Here is a 22,830-nt window from a genome sequence, read left to right on the forward strand (position 1 = left end):
CTTTAAACTAATTGGGGGGAGGGGGTGCGAGGGTAGGTGACATTATGGGGTCTAAAGTAAAGGAGAGGGTATAGGTAAGGGAAGAGGCCAAGGATGTCCCAATAATAAAGGGAGTAGGGGGCGTGAGTATGGTTGGTGGCGTTCTGGCAAATAGGGTCCAGGTGAAGGCTGGGATGAAGGCACTTTATCTGAATGCACGAAGCATTCGGAATAAAGTGGATGAGCTGGTGGCACAGATCAGCACAAATGGATATGATCTGGTGGCCATTACAGAGACGTGGCTGCAAGGTGACAGGGACTGGGAGATGAATGTCCAGGGGTATCAAGTGTTTAGGAAGGATAGGTGAGAGGAAAAAGCGGGGGTGCGTAGCTCTGCTGATTAAGGATAGCATCAGGGTGGTAGCAAGGGATGATATAGGAACCAAAGGGCAGAACGTGGAATCGTTGTGGGTGGAGATTAGGAACAGCACAGGGAGGAAGACACTGGTGGGTGTCGTTTATAGGCCCCCAAACAATGATCTGGAGGTGGGGCGGGCTGTTAACGCGCAAATAAATGCGGCGTGCAGGAATGGAACGGCGATAATTATGGGAGATTTTAATCTACATATTGATTGATCGACCCATGTTGGACGCAGTGGGCTTGAGGAGTTCTTGGAATGCTGCCGGGATAGTTTCCTTGAACAGTGTGTGTTGGAGCCGACGAGGGAGCGAGCTATCTTGGATCTGGTGTTATGTAATGAGGCAGGTAGAATTAGGGACCTTGTGGTGAAGGATCCTCTTGGGAAGAGTGATCATTGTATGGTGGAGTTTCTGATGCAGATGGAGGAGGAGAAAGTGGGTTCCCGGACATGTGTCCTTTGTTTGAACAGAGGGGAGTACGGTAGGATGAGAGAAGAATTGGCGAATGTTGATTGGGGGAGCGCGTTGGAAGGTAGGTCTGCTGAGGAGCAGTGGAGGATCTTTAAGGAGATCTTTCTTGGTGCTCAGCAGAAATTTATTCCGATGGTTAAAAAGGATCGTAGGAGGAGAGATAATCAGCCGTGGATAACGAAGGAGGTGAAGGAAAGTGTTAAATTAAAAGCGGATGCGTTTAGAGTAGCTAAGAGTAGTGGGCGAGAAGAGGATTGGGAGAGGTTTAAATGTCAACAAAGAATGACAAAGAAGTTGATAAAGAAGGGTAGGAGAAACTATGAAGCTGGGCTAGCGCTTAATATTAAAAAGGATAGCAAGAGTTTTTATAAATATATGAAAAGGAAGAGGCTGGCTAGGGTGAACGTTGGATCCTTAGAGGATGAGAGGGGGGACTTAGTGGTAGGGGATGGGGAAATGGCTGACACCTTGAATAACTTTTTTGTTTTGGTCTTCACAGAGGAGGACCTGAATAATTTGCCGGGTGTTAGCGATGGAAAGATGGTAGGAGTGGAGGGCCTGAATGACATTATTGTTACTAGAGAGGCGGTGCTCGACAGACTGGAGGGACTGATTGTGGACATGTCCCCAGGACCGGATGGAATGCATCCAAGGCTTCTGAAAGAAATGGCAGAGGTGATAGTGGATGCCTTGGTGATTATTTTCCAAACATCGCTGGATTCCGGGGAAGTGCCGGAAGATTGGAAAATGGCTCATGTTACGTCGTTGTTTAAGAAGGGTGGCAGGCAAAAGGCAGGGAATTATAGGCCGGTTAGTTTAACATCTGTTGTAGGTAAAATGTTAGAATCCATCATCAAGGAGAAAATAGCGAGGCATCTTGAGGAGAATTGTTTGATAGAGCAGACGCAGCATGGTTTCGTTAAGGGGAAGTCGTGCCTGATGAATTTATTGGAGTTCTATGAGGATGTGTCTAGGGCGGTGGATAGAGGTGAGCTGGTGGATGTGGTGTTTCTTGATTTTCAGAAGGCGTTCGACAAGGTGCCTCACAAGAGGTTATTACAGAAGGTCAGGGGGCATGGAGTTGGGGGTAGGGTGTTAGCGTGGATAGAGGATTGGTTGTCAAATAGGAGGCAGAGAGTGGGGGTCAATGGGTGCTATTCGGATTGGCGGTTGGTGACTAGTGGAGTGCCCCAGGGCTCGGTGCTGGGGCCTCGGCTATTTACCATTTATATAGATGATCTGGAGGACGGAACCGAGTGTATGGTGTCGAAATTTGCTGATGACACCAAGATTGGTGGAACGGCAAATTGTGCGGAGGGTGTGGAGAGTCTACAGAAGGATCTAGATAGGCTGGGTGAATGGGCCAGGAACTGGCAAATGGAATTTAATGTTGGCAAATGTGAGGTTGTCCACTTTGGTAGGAATAATGGTAGGAAGGACTATTACTTACATGGCAAAAAACTGCAGCATGCGACAGTGCAGAGGGACCTCGGGGTCCTTGTGCATGAGTCGCAAAAACCCAGCCTACAGGTGCAGCAGGTGGTCAGGAAAGCGAATGGGATGCTGGCCTTCATAGCGAGGGGGATTGAATATAAAAGTAGGGAGGTCTTGCTGCAGCTGTACAGGGCACTGGTGAGGCCGCAGCTGGAGTACTGTGTGCAGTTTTGGGCGCCGCACTTACGCAAGGATATTTTGGCCTTGGAGGGAGTGCAGAGGAGGTTTACTAGGCTGATACCGGAGTTGAAGGGGTTGAACTATGAGGAGAGGCTGAATAAACTAGGCTTGTACTCATTAGAATTTAGAAGAATGAGGGGAGATCTCATTGAGACATATAAGATGATGAATGGGATGGATAGGATAGAGGTGGAGAGGCTCTTCCCGCTCAGAAAGGACAATAGGACTAGAGGGCACAGCCTCAAGATAAAGGAGGGGCGGTTTAGAATGGAGTTGAGGAGGAACTTCTTCGCTCAAAGGGTGGTGAATCTCTGGAATTCTCTGCCTGTTGAAGTGGTGGAGGCTGCCTCGCTAAATACTTTTAAGACGCGGGTTGATAGGTTTTTGATAGGCGAGGGGATTAAGGGTTATGGGGAGAGGGCGGGAAAGTGGAACTGAGCCACGACAGATCAGCCATGATCTTATTGAATGGCGGGGCAGGCTTGAGGGGCTCGATGGTCTACTCCTGCTCCTATTTCTTATGTTCTTATGTTCTTATTAACAACAGCTTAAATGTTCAAACAATGAACCCGCCTCCTTCAAATTGGCCGGGTTGGTGTCAGGAAATTGGTATGCTGGCGGGTATTCTTGGGCTCTGTCCACCTTTGTTCCAACATCAGCAGGCACGATAGTCCTGCCCTTGCTACCCAACAACCAATTTTGCTTAGAGAAATTGCACCATTAATAATTCTTTGGGAAAACAAGAATTATAATTAGCTTCACTATTTCTATTGTTTACATCTACTTTTAAAAAGAATGTATTCTGGTTTGAACCAAGAGCCATGATGACATTTGAAGCACAAACTCAGTACTGGCACTGAAAATGAGTTGAATCAATATACGCAGTTAAAATTATATGATTACTGCAGGGCCATTTACTAGTTGCTGTCAGACATTAATTCAGCTGTATTGCTGTCAGTCTCAACAGCTCTTGCAACCCAATAGCTCATCCTTCACTCTCCATTATATATTCATTAATAGAATCAAAATACTGCAAATATGCACCCAGGAAAGATCTCCAAAACACTTGTTCAAATACTTTTTAACTAGTTAGAGGTTAAATTGGATAGCACCTGAAAACAGGCTCAGGGATCTTGATGCATGATTAACGCATAACTTGCTCATTTCAATGATTCTAGCTTGCAACCAGCGCTAATAACACTGGTCACTGTCTGCCGCATCAGCAGAGGTCTCAAAATCATTAACCTGCTTGGCACCAGTTGGAGTTAACCAGCACCTCTTAAAGGGGAAATGTATTTTGGCTGCAGCAGATGCTGGCAGTCATGCAGCAAGTGAATTCGACCTGAGAAGCTGTGAGGAATTGCGCAACATGAGAGTGTGCAGGACCTGAGATTTTGACTCTACTAGAGGCCTTGATGGAAGAGGTGGAAAGGAGACATATAGTTTATCTAGAAGAGAATTGGTTGTATAGATACATGCCAAAAAAGCCTTAAGAACAGATATCGTGGATTCAGTTCCAGGAATCAGGCCCTGAAGACCTGGATGCACTGCTACAAGTTCAATGACTTTACCTGAGCAGTCAAGGTCAGTGAATGCACCTTCAAATTCCTTGTTAGTTCATATCATCTCAAACACACCTTTTTGTTTTTTAGGAATAATGTGGAAGTATTGGAAGAATTAGCAGACTGGCTATCAGTGTGTTGAACCACATCATAAGCACTCCTTCCATGGCGAACAAGTCCTGGGGACACAGAGGTTCTGGCTCTAAGCTGTGGTGCTATCTTCTGAGCCACAAGACCACCCTCCATCTTCAAATAATGTATCCTTAAATCTAGTTTCAAACACTGCTCACATCACTAAACTCTCATCACTGACCCACAATCAACATCAGTCAGGCCTTGCAGCTATCATTCATATGCTTCAGTTCACCTTCATGCATTTAGCACCGCTGTAAGCCTTCCATCAAAATCTCACTGACACTGCCAGTTATAGAACGATGATGCCCGCATCAGTCAAGCAGGTTGCATGACACTCACTGACACACGGCCATTTCTCTTTCAGGAAAAGGTGGTACATAATGATGGATGCAGGAGTAAATCAGAGGGGGACAAGCAAGTTTACATGTCCTAACTCCCATGGAGGAGACACCTGGCCATTATAGAAGCATGCATCGCTGAAGCTATAGCCAGCAGCAGGACTGAAACCATCAGTGACGATGGTATACTTGTGCCTAATCCTTCTTCCCACTTGCCCCTCATCCCACATTCTCTTCTGAATTGCAAATTGCAAATGGTGTATGCATGTACCACTTAATACCAAAAGGACTATCCCCGCTCTCCATTGCCCATCCACCACTGTACCACAGTCTTAATGTAGTGCTTGTTTTATACAATACCCAAGTGGTGCAAACTGGCCAGGCAGTGCATGAATAGCAAGAAGAGAGGGGCTTGAAGATACGACACAATCACTTGATTTCAAACTCACTGCCACCAGCTCAGAAGATGACATGAGGCCTGGATTTTCACCAAAATAGAGGTGTGGCAAAAATGGTGGATGAGGCCAGAAATTGCAAGTCCTTCCCCATTTTAAATGGAGGCAGAGCACATTTTGCACAACTCATAAGGACAACTGGCCTCATCAGCTGCATCCACTCAAGTGGGTTTTAGTAGCCCAGGAGCGCAAAACCAAAAATGTGCAGAGTAGACCTGGTAAGAGAAATGCTTTGCGAACGACTCAGGTTCAGAGACGGACCTACACATTTGGGGGCGGCCTTATACTCACCCACTTTGTGGCCTCCCCCATGACATCGCATCCCATCCCATCAGTGACATCAAGCCCCACTCTAAATGATGCCAATGCCTCCTGATCCCACTCACCTTCAGTTCACACAATACAAGCTATAAAAATACAGAAAATTACACAAATCACTGCTCAACTGCATTAGTGCTTTATAACTTGTGAAAACAGGCCTGTAATTAATCAATTGAGATCCACAATGCAAGCAAAGCACAATGCAAAACTTAACTTCATCAGTATTTTTTGACTTTTAAAAACAAGCCTGTAATTGATGAATTGAAATCCAAGCCCATCTCTTGTCAGCATGATGGTAGAGACGGTCAATATCGTGATCTGTATGTCTTGAGGCAAGCACACATGGAACTGGCAGATGAACATCAAGATAGTGAAATCAGCCAGTGATATGATTACAGCACAGCAGAGACCAATGAGGAACAGAATGAGCCAGAAACCATTCAGTGCAGGAGCAGATACTCTGAGGAAATGGAGTATCCAGTCCAAGTCCATTATTAGTGGCTTTGCTGGTTACCATCTGGCAGGATTCCATTTTTTGTCCAGAAGAGACTTTCTGAAAGCCAGTATTGAGAATGACGGGGAATGGCAGTTACTCACTGGTTGTAACTGTCTGCATGTGACCACCAGGCATTATATCATACCAGCATATATTCTCTTTTGAAGCACAGAATTGAGACTGAAGAATATGGCAAAGGGACAGATTTTTTAGATTTTCTTGTTTCATCAGTTGTTTGCAATCCATGGCAATATTGATAACTTTTTTTTGCACTTTTGCTTCACAAAATCATCAATAACGTTCAACATAGATAAAATCTTGTAACACTATATTTTCAGCCATCAGTACTACTGAACTTGCAAATGTTCCTGACTTGTCATATTTCTCAGATCATTTTTCACTCTTCAAAGCAGAGAAAAAATACAATACAATACAATACAAAAGAAACCTTAGTGAAAGGTAATGTTGGAAGTATTTTCAGAATGGTTTCCACATTTGGAAAGGTTGCCTGCAAACCATCACATACAAGTCTGTACAAATCAGCTTGTGATTGTGAAGCACAAGAGCTCATCATTAACAATGAAATGAATTAATTGTTTCACTCCAACTTCAAAAGGGTTTGTGTCTATGTCCTCCCAGTAGAATTCTGTTAATCTCTTACTGCAGTAGCTCTTAGTATTCTCACCCAAACTTCTGTCAAAAAATGCGCAAAATAATTCAACAGTTTCTTTCAGAGATTCATTTCTATACTGCAATTGCACAATTATTGTGTCCCAAATAAATTGGCAGTCTCAAGGTTGATCTTCTTTCCCTTTTAAACCGATTTCATTGTCTCTAGTTTCATCAAAAATTAACTTCCTGCATTAGTATGCTTCTCATCATCACAGGGGCCTGTATTTGTTGTTAATGTTGTTGCCTATACTTCCATTGGGCATTGTCACTTCAAACTTCCCTGGTGACACTTCTAACTGAGGTTAATAATTATGAAGCATTCAATAAAGTTGTATCAACATTTTGCAGTCAGCAATATTGTACTTTTCAAACTTTGCTGCTAAGGATTTTGCTTCAGCTGTCACACATCATTTCCATGAATTTGATGTAGCTATGTCTGATAAGCATTGACAAAGTTCAGTTTCAAAGCCAAAACAGCATCTGCACAAGCGAATCACCTGGTGTCACAAATTCTTTCGACCGTCAAATGTTTTCATTAGTGAATTGATTTCTAAGCCATTCTGCCATTACGTTCTGTCCGTTAAGAATGATTTCCACGTGCCTACACCAAGCATGATTGCAGCATATTCTGTCGATATGTGGAAGGTGAAAAAAAAGTTTTGAACCAAGTCAAAAAAATGTATCGGTTTTTCCTGAGCCACAATATTGATAATCTTTCAAATGCTCTCTGAGAAGCTCATCAAATTCACTGAGATATTCAAGGCAGGCTAAAAATGATCTCTTTGACTTGACACTGATGACACATCATGCCCTCTGAAAGGAATTCCCAAGGAAGACAGCAGTTTGACTGGCAACAATGAAGACTTCTAAACTGCTTTCAGCCTCGAACCTCAAACTATTTTCTCAATTTTCAATATTATTTATGTTTACTGGTTTATTTATTATAAAATATTCAATCATATCTGGTGAAATAGATTTTGTAAAAAGTCTGACAACACCAGGTTTTAGTCCAACCGATTTATTTGATAGTAAACTCACAAGCTTTCGAGGGGACTCCCTCTTCGTCAGGTGAATGGAGAGTTCTGGCCTCAGATAGAGCATATAAAGCACAGACAGTTTAGAGATTACTGATTAGAATGCGAAACTTTACACCTAACCTGCTGTTCAAGTCCTAAAGTGGCCGACAATGTGTGTGGAAGGAGCACTGATCACAGGTTAAAGAGATGTGTATTGTCTCCAGACAGCACACATTGTCGCTCGACAATCACCAGGCAAGACTGTTCCCTTCCTGGTGGCGAACACTTCAGTGGTCATGGGCATTCAGCCTCTGACCTTCGGGTAAGCGTTCTCCAAGGCGGCCTTCACGACACACGACAGCGCAGAGTCGCTGAGCAGAGACTGATAGCCAAGTTCCACACACATGAGGACGGTCTCAACAGGGATCTTGGGTTCATGTCGCACTATCTGTAACCCCCGTGACTTGCCTGGGTTTGCAAAACCTCACTGTGCTGTCTGGAGACAATACACATCTCTTTAACCTGTGATCAGTGCTCCTTCCACACACATTGTTGGCCACTTTAGGACTTGAACAGCAGGTTAGGTGTAAAGATTCGCATTCTAATCAGTAATCTCTAAACTGTCTGTGCTTTATATGCTCTGTCCAAGGACAGAACTCTCCATTCACCTGACGAAGAGGGAGTCCCCTCGAAAGCTTGTGAGTTTACTATCAAATGAATCGGTTGGACTAAAACCTGGTGTTGTCAGACTTTTTACTGTGTTTACCCCAGTCCAATGCCGACACATCCACATCAGAAATAGATTTTGGCCGTAAGGTAATGTCTTCAGGGTGGCTTTCTTCACTCACTTCAGCTGCAGAAGAATGAGCTTGAACAGTACCTTATAGCTTCATTTCCATTTCAGAATAAGATTTTCAGACAATGTGTTGTCTCTGGAAATTGGAAGGTCGAAATCATCAGACAAGTCACCAAAACTTTTGGTGGATGTTGTTGTTGAGGGTAAATGTGCAGTTTAGGGACTGCAAGATACTTCAAACCTTTTGAGATACAGTGCCAAACTGTCTTTTTGCCAAGCTTCAATCTCTTGTCTCGCCTTAAACTTTCTACATCTTTGACAGCCAGATTCATAGCGGCACTTCTTATTGATTGATCTGTCTCGATTTCAATAAATACGAATTTTCAGAAAGAGCAATCTTCTTTGCCCTCAGCCCTGGAGGTTAGGCTGCCCCTGCTCACTTTGATGACATCACCACTGCTGGCTCAGGCTGCCTGGCTCTGGAATGGCCTTTCCTTCATCTGCTTAGTCAACCTCAACCCTGGCCTGGGAGTCAGATCGCTCCTGCAGCTGCTCCCCTTGACAACCCTAAGCTTGCAGTCTGTTTGTGGCTCACTGGCATCGCTGCTGGCATCTGATTGAGTCACTTTGCTGCTTCTTGAAAACCATGTATGGCTGCCTGTCAGACACACACATCCCAACTGCTCAACTAGCCACTTGAGTGGCCAGGCCTTTAGCCTCAAGACTTTGTGTGCTCATGGCTGGCTGCTGCCATTGGCTTTATCTGGCCTGCTTTGATCTCTGCTCTTGCCTTCAGTCAGTGGCCATATCCTCACCAGTCCAGTTGCTGCTCAGCTCTCTCACTCTCAGCTCTGGCTTCTGGTTGAGTCACCCCACCGCTCCCCATAAACCACACCTTGAACTTCCCAACTATTGACTGCTCACTTAAAGAGACAGCCAAGCCTTGAGCCTCCATGACTGTGTGTGCTCCTGGCTCACTGCCTGGCTGCTGCTGGCTTTATCTAGCCTGCCCTGGCTTGGCCTCTGTTCTTTATTTGGTTGGTTGGTTGTCTGCTTGCTTTTTCAGCCCTGGCCTGGAGATCATTTAACCTCACCTCTCCACACAGTGGCCATTGTCCAGCGCCTCCCCCTCCGTCCTGGCTGAAGGCCTCGTAGGCTCGCGCCACAAAGTAAGCTCAGCCAGCTCACTGTTGCCTCAGGCTGTCGAGCCCAAATGTCAGAAACTTGGTTGCTGCTTTACTAATGGAAAGTTCAAAAACTTCAGACCAGACAATCAGGAGATCTGTCCAAACTACCCCCAAGTCACAACCACATCTCAACGTTTGGGACAGCATTTTCCAGCTCTAAGAAGACTCCACCAATCAGAGCCCAATGTTGTTCTGCATTGCCTGCTGATAGGCTCATGAATGGGGTTCTGATTGTTGCTCCCACAGCCACTTCTCAGAATGGGCCCCCCATTGGTCTAGGCCTGCGCTGTAATTCTATGTGTTTCATTGTAAGTCCACCTCAGCCTGGGTTTGTATTCCACCATGGCAGATAGTGATATTTGAATTCAATAAAAATCTGTAGTAAAAATCTAATAGCAACCATGAAACCATTGTCAATTGTCGTAAAAACCCATCAGGTTCACTAATGTCGTTTAGAGAAGGAAATCTGCTGTCTTTACCTGATCTGGCCTACATGTAATTCCAGATCCAGAGCAATTTGGTTGACTCTTAAATGCCCTCTAAATTGGTTTAGCAAAGCCACTGAGTTCAAGGTTAATTAAGGATGGGCAATAAATACTGGCCTAGGAAAGGAAGATAAAAGATGGGCATGGTATCTCACATATAGATCCATAGAATCCAGTCAGTATGAGTATTGGGAAGTAGAAGGTCAAGAGGAAGACACTGCAGCATGTGCATCAGGAAGGACGAGGAGGAGAGACAGGACAACCAGGTACCAACCTGTGAATAGGTGTACAGCCCTAGCACATCATATCTCAATGTGATGGTGAACCAGCGATGAAAGCAACTGAAGAAAAGCTATGAGGTGATGACAGATATATGTTGCCTAGTCCAGGAAGAACTTGAGCCATAATCTATTGCCCCTATGCCTTACCAGTGGCTGTAAAGAAAACCACAGGATTCTATCTGGTATATTCCACAGCTCAGTCACATTAAAGCATTCACTAATGCCCTATTTGCACTTGTGAGCATCACATTAATTTTCCTATAGACTTGGTGTTTCAGATAGCTTCCCTCAGGTGCAGGGTGTTACTAATTGCGTCCATGTTGCCATAAAGGCCCCAACTCAACCTAAAGTCCTTCCACTTATTCATTGTACAGGTGGCTTCTCATCACAAGGTCCCCTGGCAGCTGCTACAACTCCTTCATAATAAGGAGTTCCCAGCTTCCTCAGCTATTTGAGTCACCAATGCAGATCCGTGGTTAGGCTAATGGCTCGCTTTGGAAACCGTCAAACTGCAGCAGAGCATAAGTACAACAGCAGCCACACTGTCATAAGGAATACAATCAAGGAGGCCATTGGCATTTTAAAGATATGCTTCAGGTACCTCAGTCGCTCAGGTGGAGCCCTACTATATGTCCAAACAAGGGTGTCAAGAATAGTGGTGGTGTACTGCGTGCTGCTTGACGGTGAAGGGGGCTACAAATCGGCAATGATGAGGTAATGGGCAGAGCTCCAATCTTTGAGAAAGATGAGGAAGCTGCTGTCCATTCTGTCGAGTCAGAACCAGATGATAAGGTCACCAATTGCAGAGCAGTTGGGAAGCCGTGTAGCCAGGGCTGACACTGTGCAGATGAGGATCATTATCAGGCAGGCCAGTGTGAAAAATAGATTGTCATAAATTTCTCTGATCTCACAATCACCATCAGCCAGTCCCTTGTGAGCAACTTCAACCTGATGAGCTTTTTATATTGACCTCACAATCATTAAGAGGAATGTTCATCCTCCACAACTGAGCTGACTCAGTCACGTTCACAGCGCTACGATCCTGACTATCATAACCATGGACCTCAACATTGTAATGACTTCAGTGAGGTCCATTCGTTAGACCTGCTTGAATATGAGTTCCCTAATTGAGGCCCTTTAAGGCTGCTCAATCAGGGAGCTCTACAGAGACTTACAATGTGGAGTGGCTGGGTCACCAGTACTCAGGGCAAATACTCTGTACTGGGAAGTACTTGCCTGAGAATTGCAAACGATTGTAAATAAATCAGTTTTGGTGAAGAGACACCAGCCTCTCAGAAGTTATTTCAAACATATTCCAAACACAGAGAGTAATACGTCATTCACAACTTGGCCTCCCTCACATGAACACCAGTGTTGCAACTGAAATGCCAAAGGCCCCACATACATCATAATCAAACTGTACCCACAATTCTGAAAATAATATGAATTACTCTCTGGACACTGATAGAATTGTATGTTCCAGCACACATGCAGAAGAGGTATGTTGCAGAGGTTGAACTCACAATTGTGCAATCCCAGCTCCTCAAATGAACTTGTGCATCATCCATTCCAAAGTGAGCACCCACATAAAACATTCCTGACTTCCTTATACCGCAATGCCCTAGACATAGCACATGCTGTGATTCCTGAAATATAAATGTTGCTAAATTAGTAAGCACAACAGATAAGCAATCTTACCTGGAACATACCCAAATTGTGATGTCCACATCTAGGCCAATGTGTAACACTGCAGTGTGGATGAATGACTTGTACCTAGCACTCAAGCTTGAGAAGCACCTACTGTCCAGCATCTGTTGTAGAGTCTGATCATTGAGCTTCGCTTAAAATCAAACTTTGATGAACAATGAAAGATACAAGGAGCATTTTAATGTTTGAACCTTTGACTTCTGGAGAGTAATATGGTAGACCAGAGAAGGAAAAAGTCATCCAAAGCATCACAAATGAGCTGACAAACTTGCTCTGATAACGTCACATCGCAGTGGACCCCAGTATGCCATCATCATTTTTATTAGTAAGAACCTCCTTCATAGTTTTACTGTTCTTTTGGAGCTCTATAGTGTACAAACACACTGCGTAATACAGAAGCATAAGTAAATATATTCAAGTGCTCAAAGTGATATATATATATATATATATAGTGTGGAAAGAGAAACCATGGTGAACCCATTTGTGCTGTAGGTGAGATGGTGCCCTTTGCTCTTGCACACTTTTACGAAGTTGCCTCAGAGAAGGTGGAGCATGCTGCTACTTCTCAGTCTATATGGCAATAAGGAACAGCCTTGCCATGCAGGCACCTATTGGCAAGCTCCTTCAGACTGTGGCCTCTATATCTCTGCATGGGCAATTGTGATCACTAGCATATGTTGGAACATACGAGGGCTCTGGCGGAGTGGCTGGGACGTGGAAGAAGATGAGGGTGCTGAGAAGCTCTCAGTACTTTAACCCTCCATGGAAGTCTCCACATATTTGAGTTGGCCTTCAGGTGCAATTGATGGGGCTGTTTGCTAGTGTGCAGCAGTTACCTATTCCAGCAAATACTGTGCCAAAAGTGCAACCATCACGTTTAGGATATGTAACTCCTTATGTATTCTATGGATGTTAGCGCATATAATCTGAGTAAACCGAGGGAGACTTTAATCTCCTTCGTGGCTGAGACACTACTCTTGTATCCACTCCAGGTGTTACATGCATACGTACAAACATATGAATGAGGAGAACTAGACCACTCACCCCTGAGCTTGCTTTGCCTTTAACCCCCTTGTTTGTCAAGAACATATCTAACTTTGCCTTAAAAATATTCAAAGACTGTGCTCCCACTACCTTTTGAGGAAGGGCTCAAAGATTCACTTCTGAGAAACATTTCGTCCACATCTCCATCTTAAATGAGCGACTCTTTACATAAACTCAGACGCCTAGTTCTAGATTCACCCACAAGAGGAAACAGCTTCTCCATTCAACTCTGTCAAGACTCCTTGGGATCTTAAAGAATTTAATGAAGTTGCCTCTTACCTTCCAGTGAATACAAGTCTAACCTGTCCAATCTTTCCTCATAAGTCAACCCACCTGTTCCTGGTATTAGTCTAGTAAACCTTTCTCTAAACTACTTCTCATGCAATTACATCTTTCATTAAATGAGGAAATCAATACTGTGCACAGTATTCCAAATGTGGTCTCACCAATGCCATGAGCAACTGAAGTATGTCTTCCCTACTTTTGCAATCAATTCCTCTCACAATAAGTGATAACCTTCTATTAGCTTTCCTATTTACTTGCTGTTCCTGCATACTAACCTTTTGAGATTCATGCACAAGGACACCCACTTTACTCAGCAACTCATGAGTTCTGTAATCTCTCACCATTGCTTTAATATGCTTCTTTTTTGTTGTTTCTAACTAAATGGACAATTTCACATTTGTGGACTGTAATGACTTCAGTCAGGCCAGTGAGGTTGGCCTATTGGAGTATGAATTCCATGATTAAGGATCCAATTGATGGGCCAATCAGGGAGTCTTTGCCTTGTACTTAACCAGGAGTGTCAGTTCCTCTGACACCCCTGGAGGTAGACTGCTACCTACTGGCACCCTGTGTACTGCTGTCAATAAGTTTGTAAATAAATGATTTTGGAGAGGGACTTTTGCCTCCAAAGACTTATTACATGCACATTATACTCCAATTGCCTGATCTTTGCCCACCTACTTAACCCATCTATTTCACTTTGTAGTCTGCTTACTTTTCCACCTATTTTGTCATCAACGAATTTAGCAACCATATCCTTGGTCTCTCCATGCAAGTTATCTATATCAATTGTAAAAGGCTGAGGCCCCAGCACTAATCTCCGTGGCATGCTACTTCTTATATCCTGCCAAGCAGAAAAAGATCAATTTTCCTGTTAGTCAGCTAATCTTCTATCCATGCCAATGTATTATCCTGTATACCATGACCTTTTATTTTCTGCAATAACTTTTGATGTGGCAACTTAGCAAATGTGTTCTGGAAATCTATGTACCATACATCCATCGGTTGTATCCATAGCACATGATTCCTTCAAAGAACTCCATAGATTGCACGTTTCTCTCCGTGCAATTGTTCAATCTCTCTTAGTTTGAACGATTAAGCCCCTGGGATAATGTGCAGTCTATGATAGTGATGGGCCCTCCATTTGCAGTCCAAGAGTTTCCACTGCCTCAGAGACTCCACCAGGCGTCCACACATCTACTGCTTGGACAAATACCAGGTCCAGAATGTGACTCCTGAGACTCCATGTTCCTGCCGCTGAAGCTTCATTGTGAATTTCTTCCTCCCCTGTATGTGCGCAGACGTTCTCAGTCTGACATCTCCCTCTGTATACTGTGCATTGACTCTGCACGCAGTATATCATTGTGTGCATAGCTGTATCTCAGTTGACGGAGGGCTAGTATAATGTGTAACTACCTCCTGGGACAGTCCTCCTCCTGATGCCCAAGGAATGAGGAATCCTGGGAGATGAGCAAGCAGAGCTGAGAGCTCCATGAGATGCAAAATGAGATATTTAGGTTTTTATTTCATTCATGGAATGCAGCAGCATCTCCAGCATTTGTTGTTGATCCCTGTGAGTTGCCTTCATGAACTGCTACAGTCCCTGTGGTATAGGTAAACCCACAGTACTCTTAGGGCCAGAGTTCCAGGACTTTCACTCAGCAACAGTGACATTTTTCCAAGTCATGATGGTGAGAGGCTTGGAGGGGAACTTCCGGGTGGTGGTGTTTTCACATAGTGGCTGCCCTTAATCTAATGTTGGACAAACGTCCAACCTTTTACATTCTGAAAGCACAATCAGATTCATGCCACTGCCTTTAATCATGCTCACACTTTCTTTATCCCATCCTCATACTCCCTCTCATGCCAATGTCTTTTTGTACTCAGTGAAGTGGTAGCATGATTCCATCATTGTTTACATATACAAACCTCAATGCTGAAGTAGAGGTATATGGCAGGTCTCACACCTCAGCTGCAGCATGAAGATATGATCCTTCTTTTGGAGCATTGTATGGATAAACCAAGCTGCTCACTTTGCAGATCACTGAACCTTTCCTGGCGCTGAATCCAGGAACAGTCATGATCTCCTGCTGTGCTGAACAGAGCCACATGATGTATCCCAGCCTTCTTGGTTACTGCAGGTTGATTTCTTCCATTAATTGTTGAAGCATGGGGCAGTTGGACCCATTCCTTTCCCTGTGTCTCCTTGGTGTGACATTCCATGAATAAAAATGTCAGGTGAAAAGGATCTCATTCACATTTGTGGGTTTACATGAACTAACAATTTGCATCTCATTAATGACCATTGTTAACAGTGTGGTGAGAGAATAGCTCCACATAAATGATGATACAATGTATGTTGTGACTGTGACTTCAAGGCAGCATGGCTGTGCACAAAACCACTGAAAACCTCACTGATTTACTCCCTCTTAGGCACACAGTTTTGCCATGATGCTATGCAGCTTTGAGGGACCTGGTCAAAAGTCACAGTGTGAGGCACATGTTGATAGATGGGTGGAAAGAGGGCAATTGGATGATTTTGATTTGATTTATTATTGTCACAAGTATTAGTATACATTGAAAAGTATTGTTTCTTGCCTGCTATACAGATAAAGCATACCTTACATAGAAAAGTAAAGGGGAGAGTGCAGAATGTATGTTACAGTCATAGGGTGTAGAGAATGATCAACTTAATATGAGGTAGGCCCTTTCAAAAGTCTGATGGCAGCAGGGAAGAAGCTGTCCTTGAGTCGGTTGGTACATGTCCTCAGACTTTTCTTTTTCCTGACAGAAGAAGGTGGAAGAGAGGTTGTCTAGGGTGCGCTGGTCCTTCATTATACTGGCTGTTTTTCCATGGCAGCGGGAAGTGTAGATAGATCAAAAGATGGGAGGCTGGTTTGAGTGATGGATTGGACTTTGTCCACGATCCTTTGTAGTTTCTTGCAGACTTGGACAGAGCAGCAGCCATACCAAGCTGTGATGCAACCAGAAAGAATGCTTTCTATGGTGCATCTGTAAATGTTTGTGAGAGTTGTAGTGGACATGCCAACGCAACGAGGAAACCTGTGCACATCACTTTTGGTCTCCTGTGGAGGGGGGAATTCTTCATTCAAAGGCACTCAGTGTTGATCGAGGGACCCAGCATTGGAATGGGAGGCCCGCTGAGATCCACAGACTTGCTCTCCTGCCAGTACTCACCTGAGTCTAGGGATCCAGTAGGATCCAGGCCACAGGTGAGTGTCTTTCCAGTAGCAACTGCCACTTCTTCAGTGATGCTGCTGAACAAAAGAGCTGCCAGCAGAACTCAGCAAGTGGGGCTTTTGCCTCAGGACCCTTGATCGTGGGAAAAGGCCCACTAATGACCTCTCAACTACCTGATTGTCGCATACTAGCAGGAGTTGGCAACATAGATCGTGCACCAGTTCTCCAGCTGAGAGCCAATAGTCCTGTTGCCTCCATTAAAACCTATCCCCCCGCCCCGCCTTTCTTCTTTCTGTTACCAAACTGTTTGTTGCTGGCAATGAATGAGAAAGTGCAAAATTATTTAATTCTTGGTTCTATCAACACTCATTCTCATGAACATCATATTCAAGGAAAATGTATTAAAGCATTTAAACACTTTTTCTTTGGTTAACATTATCTGTAAAAAGTCAAGGTGATCAACAACTTTGGTGATTTACATCACATTTTATTTCTAACTGTAGGTAGGGTATTTCTAAACTTTTTGAAATGATCATGGTATCTTTAAAAATATCTGGAATTTTCTAATAGCTACACATTAGAGATTCTTCATGAAAGTTAGTGTATCATCAGGGATGTTGGATCACATCCAGTTCCGTTATTACCTTAAATCCACACAACTGCATTTTCTCGCAGAATTTACTGGTCAGTGATCCAACACAGAAACCATAGCTTTCAAATCTTCGATAAAAGGACTGATCTATCATTCTATTTGTGGTTGAAGGTAGCAATACACTTGCCATAAGGTTAAGCAAAGTATGCTTAAGATAATTACCTGTATTCATGTTTGGGTTACTTGAGCAGCAATTATTGCCTTTGGTCTTATAATGCTGTGAACGAGGTCAAGTTCCCACTCAATAAATCACTTTAACTGCTGATTGCCCATTGAATGTTATAGTATATAATGGAATTAATTGATATTGTCTGTCTTTATTATTAAGGAGCTCACTTGTGTTTAATGAGATGTCAATGTAAATCAGCATGCTGTTAGATTTCCAGTGTTTATTCGAATTTCTGTCTCTCTATTCATTAGAATGTCTACACTCTGTGGATAAAAGGTTTGTTCAGTATTTATCTAAAATAATTGAGCTGTTCAAACTGAATCTAATGCAGTTAACAAAACCAGACCCTATTACTTCAAGCAGTCCTTGGGCACTCTGATAACTGGTTAGCCTGTTTTAGCTTTCTTCAGCATTATTTTAGGGATCATTCGGTATAGTGTGTTACTCTATAAAATTGGTAAATTGAGACCATTGTCTGTTCAAGACAAATGGGATTGAATCCATATGAGTGCAGAGGAATGGATATGCCCTTAAACCCATTAGTGTATTTGGAGTCAGAATAGGTTTATTCAACAAAAGTATTTTAACAAACATTTGCTGAGAGGTTGGGAAGAACTTGGTGTGCTTCATATTGGCACAGTAAGTTGATCCCTCCTCTCTAAAATGTTACAGATCTTCCTATGATCTGTCTTTCCCACCCCATCCCCATTTTGTAGAGGATCAATCAATTGACAGTTGATTCCAGAGCCCTTCAGGTCATGACTCCCACTTGGAAGCCCCAGTGGGTCCTGTCTCAAGATGGTCTCAAGACAGTCTGTGCCACACCCCTTTTCCAATTCCCCAAAACACTCTGATATTCCTATGCTCCTTATATCTCTCCCTGTCCGCCCCTTCCTATCACCATGTTAATCCACATCTTTCCCAGTTCTTCCATTCTGCAATAAACCACTTCCAGCTCTTACATGATCTATTTCCCATGCTGCATTTTCTCCTTTTGCCAAAAATGTTCCTGGCACTGTTCTCCATTAGAGTGAGAATTTGCCATGTGTCTGCAGCTCCACCGGTTCATAAGCCTGTTTTGCACCCGCCTGTCTGGAAAGAAGGATGGGAGTGGATTAGTGTTTTCCATGTGAAAAGGTCATGTGAAGTACTCAAATCCTGTTTCAGATTTTTAAGTACTTACCATTTATTCTATTTTCTACTAACCTATAGCGGTACATAGAGAATCCCAATGTAACTGCGTGCTACAATGAACTGATTCAGTTAGAGCATGGAGAGGTGCTGTCACAATTCAAACTGCGGTACGTATTTATCTAATTTTCTGGCATTTGACACACACAACTAGATGAGGTAGCTATTCAGAGCAGTACATTTAATATGTTAGTGAACAATATGTAGAAGGGCCACCAAACCCATCCAAGAATACTGAAGAAGATTGGGAAAGAAAGGGATGGAGAGGCCCTTGTCATATTTTTTCAACTATCTTTGGGAACAGAAATTATGCCAAAGATCTGGACAGGGACAAACATTACATCCCTAAGTATAAACCAGATAATGGTAAACCAATTAAACCTGTCTTGGCTATGGGTGAATTTCTAGAGTTCTTCATCTGGGATGAAATAAATTAATATTAGGAGCAGATAACTTGGATTTGTCAAGGGTAGACTGTCCTTCACTAATTCAATCCAATATTTTGTAAAGTATCCCAGTGCAGTGACGGACTTCTGAAGGAATTTCATAGTGTCATGTAAGAGATTTGAAATTACATGGCGTTAGAAGAAACATAGCTATGTTGATAAAGGGATGGTGATGGTACAAAAGGCAATGAATAGGTGCAATTTTATCTTGATGGAAATCTTTTTTACAAGTGTGTATTAAAGCAAAATCTTCAATATTACATATTTAAATAGATATAATTTAAAAATGGATTCAGAGAAAGGACATAAAAATGGGATTAAAGCAAAAAGCTCAAATTAAAGGGCTAACACAAAAACCAGAATGATATACTGAATGGCCTCCAATGCCATTATAGATGGCATAATTCTGGTTGATTAGGAACCTGGTTCAGTTTGTTACTTGCTGCTACAAAATATTGGACTTCTTTACTTGCATTCTTAATAAAAATAAGCTAAAATAAATATTTTCTAACATAGATGTGTGTATTACTCAAACATTTCCATTGTCTGATCATTTTTTTCCAGGGCATGCAGTTCCATATTCACAGCCCTGGAACATTGCCAAGAGGCCATAGAAATTACAAGTGAAGACCATGTCATTCAGGTAACCTAACATTATCATTTTTTACAGCTCATATATAAATGATAGTTTAAATGAATTATTTCTACATTAATATTTCCTAAAATCTGTATTCTTATATTCTATAATATATTTCTTACAAAGCTCACGCAATTCTTCATCAGAACAAATTATCATAAAAGAGTTTATGAGCCATCAGGCTAATTCCAGAAACTCTAGAGCTCTTCCATCTGATTAAAACTCCAGTCTGTTAGTTTATCTTGGGATTTGTTGGCTTCTTACCCTAAAGAGATCTTGTTGGAGATAATGGTCTTTTGTTCAAAAACATCTATTTGCATGCTATTTGAAAAGGTTAAATAAGACTAAGACATTGATGGAGCTATTCTGAGATGCTTCACATTCATTTCCTCTTAGTGAATGATGGCGCTGTGACATGGTTCCTTGCACACATGCTCAATAAGTACCATTTGAGTTATTTGTTATACTACAACTCCCCCTAGAGACTTAATCCCCATATTATTATACACATTCTCCTAGATCTTGCCTTCACTATCAATCTCTGACTACGTTCTCGGCTCTCCTTGAAGATATGTAGGACGTATTTACTCCAGGAGCATCTCATTGGATGGTACCAACCTCCTCAGGCAGACGCCAGAATTTTACCATCCCGCCCGCCATGGAAATCAGAGTAAATGAAGGGCAGACCATGGAAATGTCCGCTGACCTCGGTTGGGATTTTACGGTTTTGGGACAAGTGAGGCCATAAAATGCCAGCTAGAGAATTCTGCTTCTGGTTCACAGTATAAAGGAAATGAATGGAGATTGTCCTTTTCTTCTCTTATGTTCTTTCCCTCTTTCTTGGTACTTTGGGCAAAGTTGAATTGCCGGCTGCTCTTATTTCAAAGAAAAAGCATGTTCATCTCCTGTGAAGATTCGCACAGCTGTAGAAGGTTTACAAACTCCTACTTTTGCAATGAATAAGATATTATGTAATGCCTCACCCTTTTATCTACAAGGTTAAGTAAGTCCAAGACATGGCTGGATTTACTCTCAAGACGCTTCGCACTCACCTCTTCTCAATGAGTGACAGCATTGTGACATAGTTCCTAGGCACATACTTATTAGAGTTAACCCTTTACATCTAGGATTTAACCTCCAATATATGGTTCTCTTTTCCACACACTTCAATTTTTAGCCTGGTCCAGCAGATCCCATGTTCCAATCTTGTTGTCATCAGGAGATTTGAAATCCTTTCAGACTTTCATGACAAGTCATCATTGATAGGAGAAATATAACAGAAAACCTCAATTGTCATTCTCAGTGTCACCGTTCGTCATCTTGAATTTGTTTTCGAAAGATCATAAGAATGATAAACTAAATGTTTCACTCTTCACTGGTAGCTGTGGTTTCATTCTTGCAGGTTACAACACAATTTCATTCTGGTCTGTATTCTACGCCTTGTTTCTCTTTCCACACATAGTAGTGCGCAAGGCAGACTTTCAACTGTTGCCACAACTATTTTTTTCCCTGGAACAGGTTGCTACTTTGTCACCAGTGGCTTATATCTTGGGGAGCACCACACCACACCACACCAAGCTTTTATCACCTGCCATTGGCATAATGGAAGGATTTTGCAGCATGATACTCAACCTGTTTGGCTTTCAGGTTCTGGGGTGGGATTCGAACCTGGAGCATCTGGCATAGAGATAGAATCGCTGCACACTCTGCCACAAGATCTCCATGATTCCATGGCTGTCCTGAGAGCAACAATCCAGAGTTCAGTTTGGGTGATGCAGTCGCCCAAACACCGTAAATTGGGATAGAGGATTTGAGTTTGAATCAAGTCAAACTAATACAACAAAAGTCTCTTCTACTGACTGTAAGTGTCTTAAGCTTGGTCACCTCAGACAATTTCAATCTAATTTCTAGTAGGCTGATGCCCAAAAACTAAAGACAATCCTAGCAATTAAAAAGTTACAACTCGATTGGCAGCCATGAAAGAAAGGTTGTGAAGAAAACTACTATGCAATGTTCAGGCAACTGCAGCAGTGCTTTGCCTTCTAAGGCTGGGCATAGCCATGTTGTTGGAGCAGGATGGAGGGGAGCTTTACTTAGCATGTAACTTTTCTATATATCACTTTCAACACTTAAAGAAGAGGCAAGGTGAGAATTCCTTGTATTTGAGCTCTCTCAGCTTCATCAGCACAAAGATTCAGTTGAAAAACTTCAAAAAAAGGCTTTTAAAAATTAATATTCTTGTCTCTCATCTCCCCACACTTCAGCTCTATCTCACAGCACCTTATCAATCATCGCATGTCATCCAGTCCCAGGATAATGCAATGCAAGATCTCTCAACTATTTATTGTGACAGATGTTGAGGGACTTAGAGGTTTGCAAATCAATGTGGTTTTGGTATTTGTTTTCCCAGTGACTACATGTGAATAAGGATGATCCTTACCTTTCCCAACTTCTTGGTGCAATGCAGAGAGCAGCAAATTGTACAGTCCTTATAATATGATCAACAGTCAGGCTTCCTGATTACAATAAAATCAAGTCTAAGTCTGTGTTTTATTACTATTTCCCAGTGTTTATGTCAAACAGCATTTTTTTAAAAATTTGATTCAGAGATATCAGTAACTACCAGCCAATTGTTAAAGTAACTCAGTCATTAAAGTCATATAGTAAAACAGACTAGCTGTGAGTCATGACATCATCAGGATCTGACTGGAATTTTAACTTGGAAACCTAAGTGGGAAGTCTCTGGGTTTCCTGCTAGGCCAACCTCATGTAGAAGAAAATCAGGTGCAATGAAGATCTAACAAGCTATAATGTTGTAGAACATTTTTTAGTTTCATAATGTGACCAGTTACAGCAAAAGCACAGGTTCCGAGATGTACCTGTGTAGACCTCAGGTGTTGACTCTGCCAAAGTTTATGTGGTCACAGGAGTCCTCTTTATTTGACTACCATAAGCAAGTGGACTGTCCCATTTATGCTGCTCCTTATTTCAACATTGCTGGAAAGTCCAGAGGAAGTGATCTGACCAGGGATTTGAGGTGATTTCAGATGCATTTAATTGGAAACATCTCTTCAATGCTCCTACTCTGTGCTTTGTAAGACAGTCACTTCAAATTTAAAATTCTGGCAAAGCTTCAGAGTCGACATTAGGTGGACATATTTATCTCAGATCATACATTAATTTTGGTCTTACTATACCAAGGATACTTCA

General features: G+C 42.5%; 1 protein-coding gene across 1 annotated transcript in view; it reads left to right on the forward strand.

Annotated features, from left to right (window-relative positions):
* pde8b (phosphodiesterase 8B) overlaps nucleotides 1–22,830 on the forward strand; it is a 315,649-nt gene that overhangs the window by 218,359 nt on the left and 74,460 nt on the right. Inside the window, exons 6-7 of the mRNA XM_080189730.1 lie at nucleotides 18,559–18,647; nucleotides 19,548–19,626. Of these exons, the coding sequence (XP_080045856.1) occupies nucleotides 18,559–18,647; nucleotides 19,548–19,626 (168 nt within the window). The remainder of the gene's footprint in view (nucleotides 1–18,558; nucleotides 18,648–19,547; nucleotides 19,627–22,830) is intronic.

Source organism: Carcharhinus amblyrhynchos, chromosome 5 (assembly GCF_965287045.1).
Source record: "Carcharhinus amblyrhynchos chromosome 5, sCarAmb.v2.hapA, whole genome shotgun sequence".
Classification (NCBI taxonomy): Eukaryota; Metazoa; Chordata; class Chondrichthyes; order Carcharhiniformes; family Carcharhinidae; genus Carcharhinus; species Carcharhinus amblyrhynchos.